The sequence below is a fragment of the Musa acuminata genome, chromosome BXJ1-3, assembly GCF_036884655.1.
Source record: "Musa acuminata AAA Group cultivar baxijiao chromosome BXJ1-3, Cavendish_Baxijiao_AAA, whole genome shotgun sequence".
Lineage (NCBI taxonomy): Eukaryota > Viridiplantae > Streptophyta > Magnoliopsida > Zingiberales > Musaceae > Musa > Musa acuminata.
In genome coordinates, this window is record NC_088329.1 from 33,689,396 (window position 1) to 33,712,611 (window position 23,216).

Here is a 23,216-nt window from a genome sequence, read left to right on the forward strand (position 1 = left end):
TCATCAAACGGTAACACTTGATATCAACTTTAATGTTGGAAAGTCTTTTAGGTAGACAGACAATATGATCAGCTGGAAGGGAATACATCCAGCAGGTGGAGGACAATTACCAAATATATATTTCCTGGCTATGTCACCAAGATACAGGGCTTCGGCAAAAAATAACAGTGCAACAAGTTGTTCTGGGAAACAGAATCTTTGATCAGAATGAAATCCATCAGGGGACTGAAACCTTTCTTGTTTTGAAGGTTTTGTTTTTGGTGAAAAATGCTGAAAGCATGCTCTTACTGCGAGAATGAGGCCTATATATCTCAAGCTTACTGAGACTGCCAAAGGTTTTGGATGTTGATGGCTTTGAAGCACCCAAAGGATCCTGCCAAGAAACATGTCAACCACTGGTTAGATGTAGGGGAAGAAATAATTTAGATAGTAACTTCTGCACGTAGTAAACCAACTAGCAGCTCCCAAAAAGAGGAAAGAATGGCCCCATCCCAACTCTTCCTCTCCATGTCTATCTGGTGCTCGTGGCAAAAACATCTTTGCATGGTGCAGGGTGGCACCAACAATGGCACAATAGTGGTAGTCAACAAACTACCTCCTCCTGCGACCAGCATCCTATCTTCTATGTTGGGAAAGGGAATAACAATATCATCCAGAAAGGACATTTGTAGCCTGGATTGGTCGAGTTCACCTGATTTTGCCCAAATTAATACATATCCTATACCAGCACCCATCTACATGGTTGTGGTGAGAGTGGAAAAGCCAAGTCCTAGCATCATTGGAACTAACATATCTAAGGACACATCGTAAAGCATTTGTTTAGTGTGATAATTCATATGGATGCCAATGAAAAAGAATGGCTCAAGGATAATAAAACTCATTACCAAAAGTACATGAATAAGTCTATATCTCCCAAATATCCAGGAGCCCTCAAAAGTTATATCTCATAATATTGAAACATTAAGAACAGAGCAAAACTAGGATTCCATTAAGTTGTAAATTGGTCTATAAGATAATAGTTGATATGAAATTTACCATCGAGCCAAATTTGTCTGAAGTCATATCAAAAGTCACATTTCCGCTAGATGCCCGAAGATGACTTGATAAGGGCAGTGATGGAGCAGGCTCTTCTGCAACTGATATTTACATATCCTTGCAAATCAAAAAATAGCTTCCAACAATACAGGTGCATCTTGCCTAGAAAGCATCAACAAATAACAATACCTAAAAGGTGGAAGACTTTAGAATTCACTTTAGGGGTTTTAGCGTCCTGAGTGCTGCAAAAAAAGCAATCGAAACATATAAGAGAATTACCTAAATTCTAGTATTATCAGGAGTTTATTGGTAGCAAAATGCAGAAGCTTACCATGGTGCTGTAAGGGAAGATCCATTTGATGCAGAATTAACTTCTGAAGCTAGGTGCCACGAAAGAGTTTTTGATGTGGATTTTCCTTTAACAACAAAAAATGGAAGTTCTCATGAGGCATCAACATATGATACACATGAAGATACGATCAAAAGAAAAAAGAAATGCATAAAAAGCATAGCTTCAGACCTGGAGCATGAGAATGAGATTTTGCTTGAATAGGATTCACATTGCCATCAGCTGGTATATGTGATTTATTCTGCACATTGTTACCGACAGAATCTGGCTTCGATTAAACAAAAAGGTCAGATATATGATATTACTGTTCCCTAGAAAAAGGATAACATCATTATTCTGGAACATACCTGGTAAAATGTAATGCTTGTGATGTCTCGAAGTTCTTGCTGACATTTGAAGCTGATTAAGACCTTCTTTATCAACATAAGCTTGGCAAGTAAAAGTTCGCTGAAACACAAGCAGCAAAAATTACCTCTGTATGAAATGTCAGGTGTACTACCACTTGAACAGAGCAAACATACCACATTTAAAGATGAAATCTTCATTTCTATGGTTGATATATCAAGCATTTGTTGTTCAAACAGGTCTGTCAGTTTGTAAGCAACTGTGCCGAGATGATCTATGGCATTCACAAGGGCTCGAACAGCATAATTCTTTAGATTATCCAATACCCTAATAAAATTGCTTAAACATTTAATATGATGCAAATATATGCATTTAGAAAACAAATTTATCGTAACAAAGGAAAAAAAATGACAACCAAGCTAATTAAAAAAAATTCTAGACTTCGGTTAAGTGCAATTTGGCAGATGATACATCCATCGTTTCCATTAAATAAGAAACAGGAGTGATTTTGTTGAATGCTGTACATAATAACTCTAGTGATAGTCAACCAAACTTGGTATGTGTTTCTTTGGCCATCCATAGGAAGGGAAGAGTAATTGATTAATGATCATGACTAAGAACGGCAGCTGTACTGTCAGCCTAGTTTATCTCTAAATCATGACTAAGAAAAGTTGCAGGATGCAAGTTCTTATTTCTTCTCCTTGAATTGGTGAGCTTTTTTGCCTTCTGGAGGCAAACTTTAGAACATATCAACTCATTTGCCAAGTGTGTCTCTGTAGGATACAAAGCAGAAGAGATTGAGAATAAAGGACAAACCGTGCATGCATTCTTCACACTCTCTTAAATTAAATTAGTTTCTTTTAATAACTATGAGAAGTATAACTAAAGAGAACATCTCAATACTCAATGATTTCATACTCAGTAATATCTTAAATCAATGAATAGAAAGATTCTGCTTTCCACAATATAAAATCAATTCATCATCAATAAAGATGTCAAAATTCTGCAAAGAGTCTGCGTGCAAAAGTCAGGCCAGGATCACTAAACAAAGAATTTTGATCTGGTTAGTTATGTAATATCTCAATTTTACTAGTCTCACCTTTTTATGTTGTTCATCATCACTAACTCATCATGAACATATCATAACAGTGATATCTCCAAAGCCATCACGTTGTGTATATAACAGCTTGGGCATAGCGTGGAATGTTCCTAGTGGAGAAGAAAGCTCCAAGGATTAACATGTTTTCTTAACAGAAATAAGGCAATTTTTTATCATCTTTTGTATTTGACCAATGAATCTAGAAGATTCAACACATATTTCATCCAAAAACGACATATTACTCGATGAAAAAAATCATAAACAAAGCATCATAATCAATTATTCAAAAACTTTTACTTAGATAGAAGACCTTACATCTGTTTCTGTTCACCATGAAGGTAAGACTTTTCACAATACTCAGCAGCAGAGTAGAGCTGTGGTCTCAGGTTCTTGAGTTCCTGCACACAGTATCGAGTAGCAGATCACGTCCACAGCATAGTAACATTCAAATGATTCCACGGCTTAAAATAATCCAGGATTGCAGGTGAACAGAGCGATCAGGCGACAAGAGATGGGAGTGAACGGAATTCATCAAGAAGCAATCAGAAAACCGGATAACGACCACAGAAACCCTAACATCAGCACCAAAAGAAACAATCAACAGAACAATCAAGAGCTCAAATCAAGAAGGTTTCACAGTATGAAAGGAAAACCGATCAGATCTGGACGCGGAAGAACAAGCAAAGAAACCGGATCGGATGGAGAGGAGGAAAGAAAGACCTGCAGAGCCTTGACGAAGGTCTTGCTCCTCTCCATGGAGACCTCGTCGAAGGTCATGGCGCCGCTCTCCGACCGCCATTGCTGCATCCTCCCGCTCCTCTCCCACACCACTCCAGCGATCGGGCAAAAATGAGCCGAACGAAAGGGGGGAGCGGGAGCGGTTAGGCAATTAACTCCGTCGTCCGCTCGCCTCCCTCTTATGGATTAGGCGTGGAGCCGACGGGAATTGAAGCGGAAGCAATACCGGGAAAATGGGAAGATGCCTTATCACCGTTGGTTGCCTTCGAAATCCGATCGAGCACGGATCGTAAAGCGGGGTGGGGAAAGTGTGATGTGACTACGGTGGGCAGAGGTGGATGTTGGTGATATGGACATGACGCAGTGGATCAACTAGCAGTCGATTAGGTGGACCAACATGAGGACTACAAGCAAAGCAGATTGCGACGGGCTCTCTTAAAGCGTGCTCTCCGCTGTCCCACGGACACGTGCTGCGTTGTTGCTGCATGATGAGCTTTCCTCCTCCCCAAACACGCTTCGAGTAGGCGCCCGCACGTGCCCCGTGCCCCGTGGAAAAATATTTTTCAAATATTTTTTAAAGTATTTCTAATAATATTTCTTCGAAAAATAAATAATTTAATTAGTGAATAAAACTAATCAAAATCCGATTCTTGATTTTTCCGGTTCAACCGACCGATTTAATCCGGTTTTTATAACCATGATTACATTCAACTAAAACTCTCGTCATGAACCGACCCAACAAACTGAGTAAGCCGAAGTTGACTCGAACCGACTCGAGAATTCCCTGAAAACCTAAAAAAACCAAACCAACTTCGCTCGGCATCTTTACGAAAAGCCAACCCATCGTCGAGGGATCTTCTTCTACCCGGCGACCAAGAGTCTTGAGATCTTTGCCCTAATTCAGGTAGCTCTTTGTGCCTAAATCTATTTTGATCGTAAGTCTTACAGCAACCACGATTCTTCCTAAAGGATACGCATTGAAACGATTGTTTAACAGCGTAATTCTTTTTTACAAATGTGTTTCTTGTGTTACCTTTCTTCTCGGATTTTTCCTGACAAGAGACTGCGTTTTGGTTGAGGTCGTCAAGCTGGAGCATTCCAATCTCCGAATAAAGCGGAAAAATCTTCGCTTTTAAGTCAAGTGTTGCTCAGATGCAGAGATTGGGGGATTTTAAGCTGCCTCACTTCTTCAATTATCCGCCCTACTTCACGTAATTTCACGAACCACTTGCTTTCATGTTGATTAGGAAAAACAAAGATAATGATCATAATCTGAACAATTCCTGGTGCTATCTGTAACGTGCAATTTATTGCTTTGTTTCGTCCTACTTATATCGAGCATCTGTTGATGGATATATGTTCACTACTTTGGAAAGAGTCAAAAGTGTTAGCTAGGTTAGCTGATAAATACTTTGCCAGTTTATCATAAGGTCCGCCGCTTGAATATCGCCTTCGTCACTTACCCTTTGTTAAGAAAAGAAAAACTTACGAAAGAGTTAGTACACTTCATTAGAGTTTTGATTACAGCCCATAAAAGAAATCACTTAGCCCAAAAAAAACTGGCATGCTTTGTTTTATTTATTAAATATGTAATTCCTTTCCCTTTGACATATTTGTATGGTGTTTCTAGACTTTGGATCTTTCATGATCTATCTCTATTTTGTGAATAATACATTCAATTGTGTGAACAAGATCTTGTACTTCATATTGCATGAGCTTAACCAGCATAACATACCAAGTGTTATTTGGATTGTGGGAACTCATGTTTTCCATATACTACCTCCAACACATCCAAGGCCAAATTCGATGAAATGTTGTCAATACGAGCGTTTGATGATATGAAGTAACTTCTATTCGATGTGTCTCTCAGTGATAATGGTTGAATCTGGGTTCCCTTTTCCATTTTGTTAGAAATCATAAATAAATCAAAGGATGGAAATTGTCGGTCTATTGCATACATTAATTATCACAACCAACTACTATAAATAACAAACATAATTGAAGTTTAAGGTTAATACTATACCCAAGCTGACCCTAGCTTCAATAAGAACTATAAGAGTGAAAACCATTCTAAATAAGATGATAAAATTCATGTAGAACTCAAATTGATTCAATGCTGAACGTACTTTATCCTAGCTGATGTCAAGTTACCGAGTTGATGTTAGATACTGAACCATTTTGAAGTTTCAAACTATTTGTATTTTGGTCCACAAAGCTAATAATTATCATTTTTATGAGAGTAATATACTGTGGTATATTTCCTTAACATAATTTGTTTTTATATAACATAGTATGATATGTTAATTGTTTTATAGTATCCATCTCTTGTTACAACTGAAAATGCTTTTATTTGTTCTAGACAGATACCTCACCCGTAGATTTTTCAGTATGAATCCTCTTACTGTGTGATAAATCACAAGCTAGGTTCATGTGATCTTAACCATGCATGCAAGATTTATTCTATTCTTTTTACTTGAAATTTAATTTTTCACTCTAGAGAAGCTGAACAAAGCATCTTGCCTCTCTTATGCTATTTCTAGTCTACAGCCAGTAAGGGAAACTCGTGAGAAGCAAGTACAACTGTGGAAGGAGCTGATACTTGACTACTGCAGAAGCCAAAAGATATTTGTAATTAGTTTGGAAGAAGATTTTCCCCTCTTTTCTAATCCAGTCGTTGAGAGTAAGTCATTCTTTCTATACAATTGCAATCCACAGGATAAGGGATGAAAGTAAAAAATCAAGTCATACTTTGTATACAATTGCAATCTACAGGATGGGGAATGAAAGTAAAAAATTAACAAGTCTATTTTAACTGTGAGATGCATAGGTTTCAATTTTTTTTCATAAATATATCCACTATAGCCGACCCGAAATAGTTAGAGCCTACAGCCTTGTTGTTATTGTTCTTGCATCCATCAACCATAGTATTTAATCTGTTGCTGAAAATTCTGCAAAGAATATGTTTCTCTTTTGACTACCATGATTAGTTATTTCTTGGTTCTAAAACATGCCTTTGTTTTAAGGGTTTCCCTATTGCTTGCAGGATCTTTAAGCCATGAGGCAAGGCAGGTATTTCTTGCAGCTCTTATTAATGAAGGTTTGTTGTCATCCAGTTAATGAAATCTGGAGTGCACCTCATTATCTTCATGAGGCAGTGTAAAAACACTGGATCATATTGTAAAGCAGATAACTGTAATCTTTGAAGTTTTAATATTTGTTATTGTTCATAACATTTGCAGGACGTGCAGAATGGATTGACAAAAGTCACAAGAAATGTCTAATTCTTTGGCTAAGAATTCAAGATTGGGCCGATTATATTTTGAACTTTGTGTGTAAAATCTAGTGAATTTAAAAATATTAAAATGATAGCCCAACTTGCTTATGGTTGCTGGTTCTTTGCATCTTTGGCTCAGGTAAAAGAAAATGGATTTGAAGACAGTGTCATGACTATTGAAGATATACGATTTGGAGTCGAAACACGTGGCACTGGTAATGCTAATTCTCCTTTTTCAGTGTTTTATAGACCAGAACTCATTTAAGTTTGTAAGAAAGAAAGATATTCTTTTAAATAGAGAATAGCCATAACCATATTTATCCTACTGCTTCTCTTTTTTTTCTGAAGTCATTTTGCAGGTTCAGATGGGTTCACGGATACCAATTTGTTATATTGCTGGATTTTACTTTTTTATTTTTTAGTTTTTGTTGACATGCAGTTTCCACATTACTGTATATATCTTGTCTGTGTATTAAAACTTCTGGAGGTTCACTTTGGGGCCTTTCCTATAAGCCTTTGTCACTTGTCATGTCATTACGGACATGTAGTTGGCATTCCACATGACCATGATACTTGGTGAATGTTAGTTTGCATTCTTTTGTATCCCAGTTCCGTTGACAAGCTAACATTTCTCCATGTTGCTTTTCCATCTATGCTTCAAGAGCTTGCTGGAATAGATCGTGGTGTGCTATTGCGTGCTTTGAAATTATTGGAGCAGAAGGGTAAAGCAGCAATTTTCAAAGGTACCTCAGCCGATGACGAAGGAGTAAAATTCTCTGCTTAAGTTTGTGTTTCCCAAACTGATTGTTTTCATATCTCTCAAACATAATTCCTTAGTTATCTCCTTGTATTACCTAATGCTGCATTGTGCTGATGAATGACTGGAAACTTTATTTTCATCATGATATTTATTTTGGATGCTTAAATGGAAGCCTTTTGTCTCTGTTCCATTATTTGGATGAACTGTTTGTGTGCTGATTAATGGACAAGGATTTCAGCATATATTATTGGAAATTCAACCTCTTCCTGTCAATTTGGAAAACTGCTTGCTTTATTGTTGCAGTGTGCTGCGTTCTATTTAATCAGCTGAATCTTATGTAAATTTGGAGATGAAACTACATTGTTGTAACTCTGAAGCATCCAATGGTTGATTCTATTACCCGAATTATCTTTTATTATAATTATACACAAATTGTTGTTAAATCAGCAGTCACATTCTTTTTTCTCCGACTTGGATTAAGTTTGCCTCTAACTGAATAGTTTTACCAGAGCAGATATTTTGTTGGCTCTTGTGAAGAAGCAGCTGCTCCTTCTAGTCTTCAAGCTCCTACTGCTGCTGTTACTGGTTTCTTCATTTCTTTGCATTCGTTCTGAAACTTGAACAAGTCAGTAGCGTAGCAGTTACCACATGAAACGATCACCTTTTTCCTGTTCTTCTCTAACAGGAAATATTTGACATGGAAGCCAAGCTCATGTGTTCATTTGGTTTCTACAGAGCTCATTAAAATTTACGTTGGCTGCTACTTTCACCAATCCATCATTCTCTTGCAAGATAAAACACTTGGTAACTGATTTCCGAATTTGCCCCTTTCATTTAAATATAAGATATATTTCTGTAAAATTACATATATATATATATATATATATATATATATATATATATAGTCAAGTACGCGTTTTAGCATAATGAACTCTATCACGAATGCGCAAGATAAAGAGGACGTATCTCCGTCGTTGGAATTCCCGCGCGCCGACTTCTCTTACCACGGCGCGGCGTTGAACGCGGTCAAACACGGCCTGCTCACGTCTCATCTCTGGTCAAATCAACCCACCACCTTAGTTGCCGACTTGAGGTACGATGTGGCGGTGAGATAGCCGTGTCTGATCCTCGTGAGTTGAGTCGTGTGGAGAAGCATTTCCGCGATTTAAACGCAACCCACGAGCACAAATTTCCCATCACTTTTCTCTTCCCGTTTCTACATCCGGCCGCCAGAGATAGAACGCCGGTAAGCAAATCCCTCCTCTCTTCCTCCGTTATTGGTTTTCGTTGATCGATTTCGCTTTCCTTTCTTTGTTTCGGTTTGTTTTGAATCGTTCGGATCGATTTGTGGTCGTGTTTTGGCTAGGTTTAGGTCATCGCCCGATCCATGGCTTCGAGGCGGATCATCAAGGAGCTGAAGGATCTCCAGAGGGATCCCCCGACTTCATGTAGCGCAGGTGCCCCAAATCTCCTTCTCTATGCTCTTCTCCTTTGTTCCTTGAGTTTCTCATCCCCTTCTATAAAAGTTGCTTCTTTAAGGTTTAGATCTGAATCCAATTGTGCAATAAATCATGGCTTGCGGGAAATTTGTTAGATGATGTCTGCCTTTCAGATTACCTCACATTAACTTATATACGAGCAGAGCCTGCTAGCTCAGGATTCTGTAAGATTAGCATGCCTAGAAAGGAGCTTTCCGTGATTTTCATCATGTGTTCGTTTCCTGCGTCTCGAGTAATACAGGTCCAGAAAGACAGTAGTGGTATCAAGGAAAATGTTTATGGTTGATGGCTGGTCGATAATGGACTATATTCTGTTTGCCCATTGGGCTCCAGGTCTGCTTGATTATGCCATGGAGATCATTTTATTGCTGTCTTTTCTTCATTGTAAAGTTGCTTATGATCGTTAACTCCATTTATTTTAGATCGTTTTTGTTGGATGCTAAAGTAGATTATTTTCACGTAACAATTGGACACTGTATGTGGAAAAGCTTGTAAGCACACCGGTTGAGGTATAAGTGCGGAAAAGGTAAACTACTTGTACTGATAGGACTTCAAAGCAAACATTTTCGATTGCTTACGGTGTATTACGGATTTGACTTGCTAGCGCACCTGGTAAAGTTGGTTGGTTGTTGGTGAACCTGCAAAGCTTTGCATCTTGTGTTTCTTCCAGATCTGAGTTAATTTGTCTAAATTTTCAAATGATGATCTTACAGGGCCAGTGGCTGAAGACATGTTTCATTGGCAAGCTACAATAATGGGTCCACCAGACAGTCCATATGCAGGGGGAGTTTTTCTTGTCACTATCCACTTCCCTCCAGATTATCCATTCAAGCCACCTAAGGTATTTATTGTTGATATAAAGCAGAGATAACAAAAACTGCATATGGTATCTGTTTGTGTTTAACATACAATGAAATCTTGTTTTGTCCTCACTAATATCATATCTGATTCTCCAATCGGGTAGAACATATAGTGACACATAGGGGAAAAATAATTGTTGAACATATGAATGATTTTGTTTGTTATTGTAAAAATGTAAACTAAAATATGTATTTTCTTAAAAGCCACAAAACTTTTATTTCTGTTCTTATCATGATAAATTATACATATGTTTTAGAGGCTATGATGAAATATCTTAAGAGCTGTATGTCTTGCAGATTTCCTGTTGAGATGTTCCGAGTGTACCTTCTAAAAGGGCCATATTAGTGTCATTTTTTTAACACCATGAGAAGATGCAGGTTGGTCTAATTTTGGATCAGATGAAAGAAGCCACAAGTTTAATCTAGGATAATGATAAATCATTTTAGGAAGCTGTATGCATGAAAATATATGCAAAATTACAAGATGAGATATTTTGGACGTTATTGATATTAATGCTAACCATAGAGGGGATATATGAAATGTAGGTTTGTCAAAGGTATATATATACATACCGCCTTCCTAGTTTTATTAGTGAAACCACAATTTTTGCTCATTCTTTATAGTTGGTCACTATTAATTGTTGATCCGTGCTTCAGACAATCTAAGCCATGCTCATGTTTTTTTTTTTCTTTTGCCACAAAAGAAAACTAAATTAAATTACTGAAGAAAAAGTCTGTTACATTGTAACCCATTCTCCTCGAAGCACAAAATCTGACAAAACTGAGGATGCCAATCATCCTTCCAAACTCAACAACAGCTTTGGCTCCTTTGAGCGATCCAATGCTCATGTTTCAGTTTAGTCTCCATTAAGTAGCTCAAGCTTGTGTGGATCATAATCTGAACCAAAGCTGAAGCTTGAACTCCACTGAAACTTTTAAGCTATGCTTGGTTTGCCAACTTATCTTTTTCAATCTATATGTGCCCATGTTCCATTTAGGATATAACATATATGGTTATAATGTCAGGGCTTTGGTTAATCAAACAGTTGATATGACTGTTACCTATACAAATATTGGCTTCAAGATTAAGACCCGGTCTTCTAACAACTGTTCTTTATTGAAAAGAAACATTCTTAGCAACATTGTTCATTTCATGCTCGAGAGTTGTGACAGTTTTTTTGTTTTACATGTAAAGTTTGACTTCCCCTTATAACTTTGGAGCATCAACCGTCATTCATGACCCGTGCTGGGATAGTTGTTAATAAGAAGGCCCATCCAGAGTAGTCTTATTGAAAGGCAATGTAAACAATTTTTTATAGCATATAACCTTAGATTTATCTCCTGGATATTGCCTGTTGCATATATAAATTTCCTATACATACAATCTCACTGAAGATAATGGAAGTTGAGCTTAATGAAAGATCTAGAACTACAAACTTGTTTGCCCTTTTTTTCCCTTAAGGACAGGTGAATTTTGTTGGTTGGTTAACTTGAGATAAGTTTATTGTTCAAAAGAATGGCATAATTTTTGGAGGTGGAAATGAATGCAACTTTATCTGAGTGTATCACGGAAGTTCAAGTTAGAAATCTATCATCATTTTATTCAGAACAAAAAGTAAGAATGAAGCTAAAAAAGTAAGGAAGCATTATGCCATAGAGATAAACAAGGTAGATATTGTACGACATTGCTAAATATTGAAAGAAAAAAATTTCACTGTCCCATTCTGATGGATAAATCATGAATAATATTTTTGCATACAAGATCCATGCCATCTATCATTTGTCGCCCCACTTATCACTAAGTACTATGGTATTGATAAAGCACAAAGTACTATGGTATTGTCATGGACATCAGTATAAGGGTTTTTAGGGCTATTATTTATACAGGACATATACTTCACTTGAATATAGTGATTATCTTACCCTGGTTGACATGTTCATGAATCATTGAGCATTTAAAAATAGATTCTATGATTTCCCCAACTTATTGAGTGTGCCTTCTGCAGGTTGCTTTCAAGACGAAGGTTTTCCACCCAAATATTAATAGCAATGGAAGCATTTGCCTGGACATCTTAAAGGAACAATGGAGCCCTGCATTGACTATTTCCAAGGTTAATTCTTTTCCTTGTATCAATTATCCTTCAGCAGTTGCACATCACACTAATCAAATTTGTGATGTCACCAAGGGCAGGTGATTTAGCAGTGCTATGTTATTGCTTCTTTTTGGTATATTCACATCATGGCCAGACCTAGAATTCATATACATTTGTATAGGCCCATTGGTTCAAAATATTGGTGTGTGAGATGTAATGATACAAGTTGGTCATATATATTTTAGTGAAAAGCCTGTAAGTCGATTTAGGTTATTGCTTTATTAACTATGGAGCATATCCCTCATGAATGTGCCTCTTTTATTTTGCATCTTGCAGGAATACTTATTGGTCATGCATTATATTTTCATTATTTCCCTATCACCCTTATGTTTGCACTTATATATTATATGCTTAATGGGATTTTAAGAACAGCAATTTCCTCTCTTACAGGTGCTGTTGTCAATCTGCTCCCTCTTAACTGATCCAAACCCAGACGATCCTTTGGTACCAGAGATCGCCCATATGTACAAGGCAGATAAGACCAAGTATGAGACCACAGCAAGGAGCTGGACCCAGAGGTATGCAATGGGCTAAAAGATCATGATGGGACAAAAGATTGTTGGGGCCTTCCCCTTCTTCTTGATCTGTGGTGTTTGTTGTCTTGTAAGATTGAAATTATCTGTTTCTGATAGGAAACCCCCCCCATCCCTCCCCACAAACTTATCAGACGACTGCTATGGTTGATTGTTTATTTACAAGTTTATATTTGAATCTTAAAAGACTTCTTTCTCGGACTTTCAATTACCAGAAGAGAGTTGGCAATAGTTCTCTCAAATAAAATAAAAAGAAAAAAAAAGTCTTTGGTGTTGGCATAACACAAAATTAATGTCTTTCTTATTTGTAATTTTTTTTATGTTTTCTTACTATTTTGGTTACTAACTTATAGCCTTTTTCATTTTATTCATTCTTCTTTTGGGGTATTTTCATTTAGTTCGTTTGTAATGTTTCTCAATAGTGTTTATAGTATGCTATTGACATATTATAAATATTATTAAAAGATATTGTAAGTGATATCGTATTATGTTCTTTTACTTATCATTATTTATAGATTAGTATAATATTATATTATTATATTTATAATTAGTTTGATTAAAGTTTAAAATTTATTTAGATATTTTACAGTATTTTCAAGTAGGTTTTATTTATTATAGTGGTCAAAACATTGTAATATATCAAAAATACTATAACAAAATAAAACATTCTAACAAACAGAAGCATATTCTAAGACAATTTGAGTTTGTTTTTGTTAAATAAGGGTATAATTTGAAAAAAAATAAAAATAAAATGAGATATCAATCGGGAAATATTTAAAATATAAGTATTTGTTTAGGAAATTCGTCCTTTTAAAGAGAAAATTCCTCCATATTGTTGTATGCGCATATGTAGATTTATGTAATCTTTTGGGCTTTGGTGGACTTACAATTAAATTTTGATGTCACAAATGTAATGGGCTTTGGTGGACTTCCAATTAAATTCTGATGTCACAAATGCAATGGTCTTGAAAAAAAAAAAAATTTCCATTGAAAACATACTCCTTTTCTTAGTTAAATTCCTTTTATTTCGTCAAATATCGTCCAACTCCGTAATATTGCGGCATTATTTACTCTTTAACGTTCATGTGCATAACACTACTTGGTGTTTATGAATCCAATTCCAATAATTATTTTTGGATGATTTTCTTGAAAAAAATCTTTCTTTTTGATCTTTTCTCGTAAAGTGATATAGTTTTTTTTTTCATTTGATGTACCTTATCTTCTAATAGCACTCGTCATAATGCTCCTCGCCTCCGTCTCATTCTAAGGCCTCGCATTACATGACAAAAACGATGTGAAAGATGCGAAAAGAGATACGGAGAATGAACATCGTAAGGCCTTGGCATTACAAACAATAACAATGTGAAAGATGCGGAAAGAGGTATGGAGAATGAAGAGCACAGGAAGGAGGGAGATGGGGTTATTGGTAGTGGGGCGAGAGGTGATGACACGGAAAACAATGAATAACCAGCCTCATCTCGTCAACTTCATCCTTGTCATACACTTATCCTTCATATCACCTCGGTGGATGAAGTATAGCTTATCATTATTGGTCAACTAGGTGAGGTCACAAGTGGTGTTGATAGATAGGAGGGCGGAGATATGATAGGTAAGTGCTTAGTAATGGTCACAGAGGAGAGGTCTTTCATGATAGAGGTGATGACGATAGTCTTCGAATGGGAGGTGAGAGAGGCACGTCGAGTGGAGGGCCGAAGAGATAGGTGGGTTCATGCAAATGATACTTAGCACGATGAGCTATGTGCTTTGTCGTGGAGGGAGAGGAAACCCCATTATGATTGTCTTCTTCCCATGCACCGAAGCCGATGATGCATGGAGATAGTTCGATGACGAACATAAGAGAATACAATTGGGTCTCACATTGGGATAGAGATGATCACACGGAGACAACAATACCTCGCAACAGAACGAAGGCTATAGATGGTGAACGGTAGTGAGGAGCATTATGGGTATTATAAAAAAATTAAGAGCATCAAATGAAATATTAAAAATAAAAACTAGTGAAACCTTGAACAAAAAAAAAAAGAGAGATTTTTTTCTAAAAAATCATCCTTTATTTTTTTTTAATCTCGGTAATATAATTAAATAATTTCCAAACACAGGAATTTCTAATATATTGTCATGGTCATTCAATCAAAGAAAACTATTCACCTGTTGACCCTATCACTTCTAATTATCCAAACTCGATTCGAGTACTTTAGGAATTAAAAGGATATGACATGCATATATCGTGTCTCACTCAATCAAAGGAACTAAAAGATCCAAAGCGAGCAGTGAGATTAGGAAACATAGCGTCACTCTGTGAATCAAAAAGGATCCCACGACAAACATTTAAGGCAGCAAAGAAAAGTCAGAGACATGAATCGTACGAAATATAATAGGATAGTTATCAGAATTAAATCGGACATCAATTCGATTCAATACCGAATCATGGTTCCTTTAATCAGTTCACGGATAAGAACAGTATCAATGATATAAACTCATCATATCATTTAATTCAAGTTAAATCATATATATATATATATATATATATATATATATATATATATATATATATATATATATATATGGAAATGATCAAAATTGGTTTTCACGTCAAAATCTCGGTAATAAGTCAAAGCTCTATATATATAATTAAGGAGCTACAATTAATGCCTTAATTAGTTACTTGGTCAATCAAAAGCCGGCTATCATCCTGGGTCTGGTCAGCGCCTGGTTCATCTATCGGTGTCGAGGCACGAACTAGGAAAGGATGCCTGCCTACTGGTTGAGAGTTCTGGGCCCCAAAGTCGGCGACGAGCCAGATGACCTCATGTCCTCAGGTTACCGTCGTGTGTGATGGCAGGATCGAAGAATAGGTCCCGCAGGACCCCATCATGTTCTTTCCAATCACCACTCGGGTAACAGGGAAGGTCGAGGAATAATGGTATCCTCCGCTGTCGTTCCCGGTGGAGGAGAAAAAAAAGGGGCAAAAAACAAAAAGGAAAGAAAACAGAACAAATGTGCTGTCACGTTCCATATTTGCGATCTCGATTGCGTGCTGAGATCAGCTGAAGAAGCCATGACGACTGCATCCTCTTTCGAGCTCCTAATCCTCAATGTCTGCCCGGGAAAGCCGGAAGTCGCGTTCGACCCCCGATCTAATCCCTCTCCTTAACCGAAATCCCAATCCTCCATTAATCTTCCTTCGTCGTCGTCTTCTTCCTCGTCCATCGCAGGTAGGCCTCACCTGGCCCCACCACGTACGTAGACACGCACTCGCTGCAACGATATTTCATTTCTTTGCTTCGTGGATCGTCGCCTCTCCCCCGTCTTCCTCTGCCTCCTCCTCCTCCATGGGGGAAGCGTCGCCGGTGCCGCCTCCGCCCGACGCCGGCGCCGCCTTCGTCCTCGAATCGAAGGGTGGGTGAGCTCTCTCTCTCTCTCTCTCTCTCTCTCTCTCTCTCTCTCTCTCTCTCCTCGTCGGTGCAGCGCTAGGGTTCTAACTCCACCACATGCACGTCGGCGTTACAGGGAGTTGGTGGCACGCGGGGTTCCATCTCACGACGGCGATCGTCGGCCCCACAATCCTGACGCTGCCGTACGCATTCCGAGGGCTGGGCTGGGGCGTGGGGCTGGCGGCGCTGACGGTCGTGGGCGCCGTCACCTTCTACGCCTACACCCTCATGTCCAAGGTCCTGGATCACTGCGAGAAGCAAGGCCGACGGCACATCCGGTTCCGGGAACTCGCCGCCGACGTCTTGGGTACGGAAACCCCATCGCATCCATGGCGACCGCCACTCTTCTTCCCTCCCTTGACCATCTTTTCTTCTTCTTGTTCTGGTTGCTACAGGCTCCGGTTGGATGTTCTACTTCGTGGTGTTCTTCCAGACTGCCATCAACACCGGAGTGAGCATCGGCTGCGTCTTGCTCGCCGGAGAATGCCTCAAGGTAGCGTTGTTTTCCATGATTTCTACCTTGTTTACTTGTCTTCTTCTTTCCCAAGTCTCTTTCATCATTCTTTTCTTACTTAATTTGTGTTCTTCACTTGATGTTGCTGAGCTTTTAAGCTTTGTCTTCATAGCATCCAAAGGTTTGGTAGTTTACACACTATAATATGCGATAATAGTTCTTTTGTTTATTACTAACCAGTCTTCTCTTTTGGAGAAGAATGAGTCAAACAGTTGATACCATTTCATTATTAAGCCCAAAGAATCACCTTAACATCGTCTGAACCATCACAAACTGTAGCATTGTTTGATGCGGACAGTGATCATTGTGTGTACGCAACAAGTTCCATATTGCATGTTGGAAGTTCATCGACACAAATGTCAGGTGCACATCCTAATTGCTGTTCTTGCTTGTTCTTCTCTCTTAAACTCATTATTGGGAAGAGGAATTAGGCACATTTATTTTATGGTGTTAGTCAAGGAATATGGGTAAAACAGTGGTGCTGAAATGATAGCAACATGAGATAGTCGGTGAAAAGAAAGCACTAAAATAGAGTATAAAACACAAAGGAAAGCACCAATTTCATTACCAAAGACCGAAGAATGAATTCCATTGTGTCTTTGTCGTGATGATTGATTAATTCAGATGAAGAAGTTGATGTAAGACTCCATGTTTATTCTCATGCGACGATTGTGTTATTCTAACATCTTTGTGCTGCAAATTGGCTCTCTTGTGTGCACGGGATGGATCAGATCATGTACTCCAGTCTTTCTCCTGATGGTCCCTTGAGGCTGTATCACTTCATCGTTATGGTGACAGTGGTGCTGATCCTTCTCTCGCAGCTGCCATCCTTCCACTCTCTCCGGCACATCAATCTGGTCTCCCTTTTTCTGAGCTTGGGTTACACTACTCTCGTAGCTGCAGGCTGCATCAACGCAGGTCATTCTCTTCCTCGATCCTCTCACTTGTTCTCCAAGCAATCACACTCGATTCATCATTTGATCAGACGCCGATAAGGCGAATCATATTCTTCTTGATGGAAGAACACATCTTTTGTTAGTATATGCAGAGAGAATGTTCCTGGCATATAGAGAGTTGGACCGCAAGTATAAAGATATATATACTATCTAATAAAGATCATGTAATATTATGATCCATCATCAGAAAAAGATGCCTAAGCAGCACAATGATCAACCCTTTGCCTTTCTTCTTTGCAAAAGGTTACTCCAGAAATGCTCCTCCGAGGAACTATTCATTGGACTCATCCAGGGTTCAGAGAACCTTCAATGCCTTCACGTCCATCTCCATCCTGGCATCGCTCTATGGAAATGGAATACTTCCGGAAATCCAGGTACAGCTACATGAGTGCGGTGTCTGCATCAAATTGTCTCTTGTTGACCCACCAAGCTGCACCGATGCAGGCAACCATGGCACCTCCAGCCACCGGGAAGATGGTGAAAGGGCTGATGCTGTGCTACTCCGTGATCATCGTGACGTTCTACTCGGCCGCAGTCTCTGGTTACTGGGCCTTCGGAAACAAGGTGAACTCCAATGTGCTCAACAGCCTTCTTCCCGACTCGGGACCTTCCCTGGCACCCACATGGCTACTGGGGCTTGCGGTCGTCTTCGTCCTCCTCCAACTCTTAGCCATTGGCTTGGTAAGAGACTGATCCAATGAGGCACAAGCTTGGCTGAGGAACTTGATGCCAACATTGTTCCGATTGCAGGTTTACTCCCAGGTCGCTTACGAGATCATCGAGAAGAATTCAGCCGACATCAAGAAGAGCAAGTTCTCCAAGAGAAACCTCGTGCCCAGGCTGATCCTTAGAACGCTCTACATGGCGTTCTGTGGATTCATGGCTGCAATGCTCCCGTTCTTTGGCGACATCGTTGCCGTCGTCGGCGCGATCGGGTTCATCCCTCTGGATTTCGTACTCCCCATGCTTCTGTACAACATTTCCATCGGCCCTTCCAAGCGCTCGGCGATCCACTGGATCAACATCTTCATCATGGTTGTGTTCACCGGAGTCGGCATCATGGGGGCGTTCGCCTCCATCAGGAAGCTGGTGCTCGACGCCCACCAATTCAAGCTCTTCAGCAATGATGTGGTGGGTTGACGACGGATAGTCATCAATTTCATCCTCTTCTCAACAGAGGATGAGTGTTTTCAAGATTGTTCGGTTCTGCAGAGAGAGCACATGTACTAATACCATAGTAAAGAAAGTCGTAGCTTCCTGTCAGCGTTGTTCGTGAATGGCAGCATATGATTTCCAAGGAATTTTTGATCCTACAATGTTTACGACTGTTCATCCATCTTCTCCTCGCATCGCGTCACATTAACCTTTCCGACTATTTGACACTGTGGAGTGTTGTTTATGGATTTACTGACAACTAATGCAAACCGATCTTCGTTGGTCAATCCTCGATCGAACAAAGGAGCGAAAATTATGCACAATTTAGTTCAAGAATTTATGCAGGCAACCTCAGCTTCTGGATACATCAGCATCAGCAGCAGAGCAGCTACTGTTGTGTAGTGAGTGTAACGAATTGGATTCTGTTCCGGGTCTCATGAGAAGAAGCTGGAGAAGTCCGCCTCGAAGTCCAGCTCTTGGAGCATGAAATCCATGTCCACCGCAGGGGGATTGGCGGCAGAATTAGCTCCTGATACCATCTCTGTCACGTCGGATTCCGGGCTCCAGAGCTTGATTCCGTCTTCGAATGCGCATCGAGACAGCGACAAGAAGGTCGAGTCGGACGCCGCCGGCGACCGAAAGGTGGGAGAGGTCGAGCTACTGAAACAGTTCTCGATTGTTGCGGGTGAGGGAAACATGTTCTCCCTCGCTGCCGCAGCTTCCAGTCCCGATTCGAAGGAGAAGGAAAGGGAGGAGGCCTCAACTCTGAGCCCTGTCTGATGCTCGTCTTCCTTTGGTCTCCGCTGCTTTTGCCCCTGCTTCCGAAGGCATGTGTGCATCCCATGGTAGGTCACATGGAAGAGCAGCGGGTCCTCGTCCGATCGCTGCACCTGCTTCATTGCCGGACAACCCTGAGCGACGCGGTGCGTGCATCTGTAATAGCCTCTGCGACAGGTTACAGAGCATGAGATCGCTGACACGAAAGAAAGGTGAGGCATTGAGCTCACCTTGGATGTTTGGCTCCGAGGATGTCCTTTTGGCCATACTTCCTCCAACTATAGCCATCATCGACAGGCCCTTCGAAGACTCCTCCGGCGGCTGAGCTCACTCTCACCTCGCTAGTCCACTTGGGCAATGTCTTCCTGCAAGGAAACACGAGTGATTGAGGAAGCCATGCCAATCGGTTTCACCGGCAAACAAAGCGATCGCTCCTCTCCATCTACCTCTTCTTCGGCGTGTGATCCTTGAAGCCTGGTTTGGACGGATCGCTCTGCGAGCTCTCGCCTGAGGAGGGGCGGGAAGAGTCTGGTCTGCTTGTCTTAGCCATGCAAATGGACTTCTCAATCGAGGCGAACAATTCCCGGAGCAGTGCCTTGCAGGACTCGTTTGCAGAATGTCGATGGAGTTCAGCTTCCATCTGTCCCACCAGCTTCCGAGTTCGAGCTAGCTCGGCCAGCAGAAGGCATTGGTCCTTCTCCATGTCGGGCTACTAAGCAGAGCTCTCTGCTTAAGTCCAGGAAAGGAAAGAGATGGTACAAATCCAGCTGAATTCACAAGGAAAAGTGGCTCACAAGCATCTCAATCTCACCAAGCTGAAACCAGAGAGAGAGTGTGTGTGTGTGTGTGTGTGATGGGAGATGATGAGAACAGGGAGGGAAGGGATGGTATATAATAAGGCCAGGATTAAAGTCCAAAGAAACCACTCATCATGTCGTCGTTAGAACTCAACATGTTGTACTACACATTCACCCAAAATACCGGTCTTCGGTCTTCTAGGAGGAAGAAGAAGAAGAAGTGGAGGAGAGATGGATCTAACGTTTGACCATATCTTCACCGTACGTACTGTATGAGAAACACGGTGATGGATGGGTTGACCATGGAAACCCTGTGCAGGAATCAGGTAATACATAGCGGCGGTAGATTAATCGGAAGGTGGGTGGAAGCGAGCGAGAACCTTCGCGCGTAAAGCGCGTGGAAGAGAAGAGTAGTGACGTCAGCAGTCGGATGCTGCTTACGTGTTGGCCTTCTGATGAACACAACCTGTGAACCCCACTACACGCATGCCATTAGTCCACCAACCGTAGAACGACACGTACGTCGAATCTTAAGGAGTCGCTAATCTTAAGCATCAAAATGTGACAAACTCCACGTGTCGATATTTCATTGGGACGGATTTTTGTCTCGTATCAGTCACTGTCTATTGGACTGATAGACCATTATTATCATTTAGCAATATATTTGAATTTGGATTTAATATGAGAATTTACTCCCTTTTTTTATTCTATTTAAACCGATCAAATCCGATGAAGAAGGAAGTAGTCGAACTCGAATTAAACCAATTCGGTACCAAAAGATTGATTCGCTATCAGATCAAACCCGACGGGTGAGATTCGAAGATGGAAACCAACGAAGAAACCGGTCCAACTGCCTCCTAATTTCCATTTATTGCAGCTCTGTGGATGTCTGCGGGCGAGATTTTAAGAGGTGGTGTGGGAAGGAAGAACAGGCGGAGGGAGATGTGGGGGCCACTTGGTCGTGTACGCTGGACCATGGTACGATGGTGGGTACAAAGATAATGCATTGTCGGAGACTGCTCGGCTCAGGTTTCCACTAACCGACACGTTGGAGAGATCAAATCGAGGGAATAAACTATTGACTGTGGTCTTTTTACGAAGGATGGGATGGGAGGTTGAGTTCTTCGTATAACCCTTGCCACCATCTTCATCTTCAGCTCTTGTACCGACCTTTGATTCAAATAAGGTCAGGTCATCTCCTCAAAAACCCATTAGACGACGGTTGACTTAAAAAAATCACTCGTGTCATTGTATTTAATTGTTGGATCATTATTCACATGATGTGAACTTTATAAGTCATATTACATTAGATTTTATAATATTTTTATTATGATGATCAAAATATCATAGTAGGCCAATAACACTGTAATAATAGAAATTTTTTTAAAAGAATAATTTGAAAAAATAAATAAATTAGGGATACTATTTTAATATATATTTTTTTAGAAAAAATATTATCAGTCAGACAATCACTTCCCTCGTTGGACCCATGCTTACTTTTGTGAACCCCATCGAATTGTCTCCGATCGATCTTATCCTCATTGTTCTTACCCATGACACATGTGATTATTAACTCCCGTCGTCCTAACTCTTCTCTCCTCTATCACGTTCTTATGTCATGGATAAGGATGATGACGATGAGACGTAAATTTGACAAGTAGTAGAGGGGAGGAGGTTAGGACGATAAAAGTCAATAGCCATCAAGGCCATGGGTAAGATGCATAAGGATGGGTTCAATGAAAGTCAATGAGATTTGTGAAGACATAAATAATGCAAGAAGACAAGGACGACAGTACAAGATGGAGAAAACCATGGATCCAACGAAGATAAAGATAAAATGATTTTTTCATACAAGAATAAGTATTTCATAAAAGTTTATATGATTTTTTTCATGAATTCAATATATATATATATATATATATATATTATATTTTCGAGTAATCGGTAATGATACAGTTTCTTAGTAAAGAAGGAGAAGAAATCTGATCACATGGCTGCTCGACCATAGCATGTTCCAATAAACTTCCCTTGATTATGTATGATTCACGAACACGTTGACTCTGATCATTTCCTCGAAAGATTATAGGGTTTGACCAGGTCGCCTTGACGCACTAAATGCTATTGCGTTGAATATGGTTTGCAATAATTTCTACGCGGTACGAGGGAGCGGATAGCATTAATAAACCTGTTGACCATTTCAAAGCTCTTCCCTCATCAATCTGCTTGCTACTTCGAACCAACTTAACGGAGTCACCATGTTATATTTAATGCCATTTGCCTTTTTAATATGCTAAAATCATCAATGTATTTGTCAATGAACCATCACGTCACCTTTATTATGGCTGCAATACATTATTAGTCTTTCTCATCTATGTAGCTCGAACTAGAAATAAACTGATTCTAAATCGGAATCGAAACCAATAATTTCAATTTGATTTCAAAGAGACCATATAATGGTTAGTATTTGAATTCTAATAATTTAGGTTCGAATTTTGGTAAAACAATTTAATTTAATTTAATTTTTTTTCTTTTATCAAGCAGAATATGTAATTCGAAATAGAATAATTTGGAACTAATCCAATTCTGGAAGAACCGTCCCTTAATTAACGGTGCTGACGGCATGATTGTGGTTTCGTTTTTGTAGGAGATAGTGAATGATATGTTGTCGAAGATGCGTGCAAGTGTTTGGATTGACAGGATTTGTGTGTAGATTGGAGATGGCTCATTTCCTTGCAGTTTTCTCTGTTACGAGCTTTATGCCATTCCCAATTAATGGATATGTTCACCGAAGGACAACTGTTGTCATATTTGTCGGCGCGATAAACTATATATTATGAACTAAGCCGCCATTTATCGGCGCCACGCGGCAGTTTTCTTTGTTTTATTTATTTATTTATTTATATTAAATCCGGAAATT

At 39.6% G+C, this 23,216-nt stretch overlaps 5 protein-coding genes across 10 annotated transcripts; 3 read left to right on the top strand and 2 right to left on the bottom strand.

Moving 5' to 3' along the window:
• On the bottom strand, nucleotides 1-3,768 carry LOC135625194 (probable protein ABIL1). 2 transcript variants are annotated; one of them, XM_065129628.1, is made up of 10 exons: nucleotides 3,549-3,587; nucleotides 3,144-3,226; nucleotides 2,829-2,938; nucleotides 1,906-2,056; nucleotides 1,732-1,831; nucleotides 1,556-1,648; nucleotides 1,367-1,451; nucleotides 1,225-1,277; nucleotides 1,036-1,136; nucleotides 1-373 (listed from the first exon to the last, which is right to left on the bottom strand). In XM_065129628.1, exons 3-10 carry the CDS (start codon nucleotides 2,846-2,848, stop codon nucleotides 218-220), a joined length of 759 nt encoding a protein of 252 aa, XP_064985700.1. In that variant the 5' UTR covers nucleotides 2,849-2,938; nucleotides 3,144-3,226; nucleotides 3,549-3,587; the 3' UTR covers nucleotides 1-217. The 2 variants fall into 2 exon arrangements, with proteins under 2 accessions (XP_064985700.1, XP_064985690.1); XM_065129618.1 differs by lacking the exon at nucleotides 2,829-2,938 and having other exon boundaries at nucleotides 3,549-3,768.
• A 564-nt stretch (nucleotides 3,769-4,332) lies between these two features.
• LOC135625201 (vacuolar protein sorting-associated protein 25-like) lies at nucleotides 4,333-7,783 on the top strand. Of its 3 annotated transcripts, none has more exons than XM_065129637.1 (7): nucleotides 4,333-4,470; nucleotides 4,655-4,777; nucleotides 6,107-6,246; nucleotides 6,610-6,663; nucleotides 6,806-6,894; nucleotides 6,980-7,055; nucleotides 7,503-7,783. In XM_065129637.1, the coding sequence occupies exons 2-7, from the start codon at nucleotides 4,719-4,721 to the stop codon at nucleotides 7,622-7,624; spliced, it is 540 nt and encodes a 179-aa protein (XP_064985709.1). In that variant the 5' UTR covers nucleotides 4,333-4,470; nucleotides 4,655-4,718; the 3' UTR covers nucleotides 7,625-7,783. The 3 variants fall into 3 exon arrangements, with proteins under 3 accessions (XP_064985709.1, XP_064985704.1, XP_064985712.1); XM_065129632.1 differs by having other exon boundaries at nucleotides 4,341-4,470; nucleotides 4,646-4,777; XM_065129640.1 differs by having other exon boundaries at nucleotides 4,376-4,470; nucleotides 4,629-4,777.
• Nucleotides 7,784-8,779: 996 nt separating this feature from the next.
• On the top strand, nucleotides 8,780-12,853 carry LOC135625207 (ubiquitin-conjugating enzyme E2-17 kDa-like). Its single transcript, XM_065129646.1, has 5 exons — nucleotides 8,780-8,846; nucleotides 8,967-9,057; nucleotides 9,813-9,940; nucleotides 11,966-12,070; nucleotides 12,503-12,853. Exons 2-5 carry the CDS (start codon nucleotides 8,988-8,990, stop codon nucleotides 12,644-12,646), a joined length of 447 nt encoding a protein of 148 aa, XP_064985718.1. The 5' UTR covers nucleotides 8,780-8,846; nucleotides 8,967-8,987; the 3' UTR covers nucleotides 12,647-12,853.
• A 2,834-nt stretch (nucleotides 12,854-15,687) lies between these two features.
• On the top strand, nucleotides 15,688-18,833 carry LOC135625211 (probable GABA transporter 2). Of its 3 annotated transcripts, XM_065129653.1 has the most exons (7): nucleotides 15,695-16,065; nucleotides 16,177-16,407; nucleotides 16,496-16,593; nucleotides 17,346-17,532; nucleotides 17,814-17,944; nucleotides 18,015-18,251; nucleotides 18,321-18,833. In XM_065129653.1, the coding sequence occupies exons 1-7, from the start codon at nucleotides 15,762-15,764 to the stop codon at nucleotides 18,708-18,710; spliced, it is 1,578 nt and encodes a 525-aa protein (XP_064985725.1). In that variant the 5' UTR covers nucleotides 15,695-15,761; the 3' UTR covers nucleotides 18,711-18,833. The 3 variants fall into 3 exon arrangements, with proteins under 3 accessions (XP_064985738.1, XP_064985732.1, XP_064985725.1); XM_065129666.1 differs by lacking the exon at nucleotides 17,346-17,532 and having other exon boundaries at nucleotides 15,688-16,069; XM_065129660.1 differs by lacking the exon at nucleotides 17,346-17,532 and having other exon boundaries at nucleotides 15,688-16,065; nucleotides 17,814-18,251.
• Nucleotides 18,834-19,119: 286 nt separating this feature from the next.
• LOC135625219 (transcription factor WRKY19-like) lies at nucleotides 19,120-20,374 on the bottom strand. Its single transcript, XM_065129673.1, has 3 exons — nucleotides 19,949-20,374; nucleotides 19,733-19,867; nucleotides 19,120-19,670 (listed from the first exon to the last, which is right to left on the bottom strand). The coding sequence occupies exons 1-3, from the start codon at nucleotides 20,203-20,205 to the stop codon at nucleotides 19,160-19,162; spliced, it is 903 nt and encodes a 300-aa protein (XP_064985745.1). The 5' UTR covers nucleotides 20,206-20,374; the 3' UTR covers nucleotides 19,120-19,159.
• Nucleotides 20,375-23,216: the final 2,842 nt, after the last annotated feature.

Bases quoted from the DNA above. Each gene is read 5' to 3' on its own strand.
- LOC135625219 (XM_065129673.1), bottom strand. From the start codon at position 20,205: ATGGAGAAGGACCAATGCCTTCTGCTGGCCGAGCTAGCTCGAACTCGG. The intron at 19,868-19,948 runs GTAGATGGAGAG...GTTTCCTTGCAG, and splicing joins GATCACACGCCGAAGAAGAG to GAAGACATTGCCCAAGTGGA. The intron at 19,671-19,732 runs GTGAGCTCAATG...AACCTGTCGCAG, and splicing joins CTCGGAGCCAAACATCCAAG to AGGCTATTACAGATGCACGC.
- LOC135625211 (XM_065129653.1), top strand. From the start codon at position 15,762: ATGTCTGCCCGGGAAAGCCGGAAGTCGCGTTCGACCCCCGATCTAATC. The intron at 16,066-16,176 runs GTGGGTGAGCTC...TCGGCGTTACAG, and splicing joins CTTCGTCCTCGAATCGAAGG to GGAGTTGGTGGCACGCGGGG. The intron at 17,945-18,014 runs GTACAGCTACAT...GCACCGATGCAG, and splicing joins GAATACTTCCGGAAATCCAG to GCAACCATGGCACCTCCAGC.
- LOC135625194 (XM_065129618.1), bottom strand. From the start codon at position 3,635: ATGCAGCAATGGCGGTCGGAGAGCGGCGCCATGACCTTCGACGAGGTC. The intron at 1,649-1,731 runs GTATGTTCCAGA...AATCGAAGCCAG, and splicing joins CAAGCATTACATTTTACCAG to ATTCTGTCGGTAACAATGTG. The intron at 1,137-1,224 runs GTATTGTTATTT...TGTAAATATCAG, and splicing joins TAAAGTCTTCCACCTTTTAG to TTGCAGAAGAGCCTGCTCCA.
- LOC135625207 (XM_065129646.1), top strand. From the start codon at position 8,988: ATGGCTTCGAGGCGGATCATCAAGGAGCTGAAGGATCTCCAGAGGGAT. The intron at 9,941-11,965 runs GTATTTATTGTT...TGCCTTCTGCAG, and splicing joins ATCCATTCAAGCCACCTAAG to GTTGCTTTCAAGACGAAGGT. The intron at 12,071-12,502 runs GTTAATTCTTTT...CCTCTCTTACAG, and splicing joins CTGCATTGACTATTTCCAAG to GTGCTGTTGTCAATCTGCTC.
- LOC135625201 (XM_065129637.1), top strand. From the start codon at position 4,719: ATGCAGAGATTGGGGGATTTTAAGCTGCCTCACTTCTTCAATTATCCG. The intron at 6,247-6,609 runs GTAAGTCATTCT...TATTGCTTGCAG, and splicing joins TTCTAATCCAGTCGTTGAGA to GATCTTTAAGCCATGAGGCA. The intron at 7,056-7,502 runs GTAATGCTAATT...CTATGCTTCAAG, and splicing joins AGTCGAAACACGTGGCACTG to AGCTTGCTGGAATAGATCGT.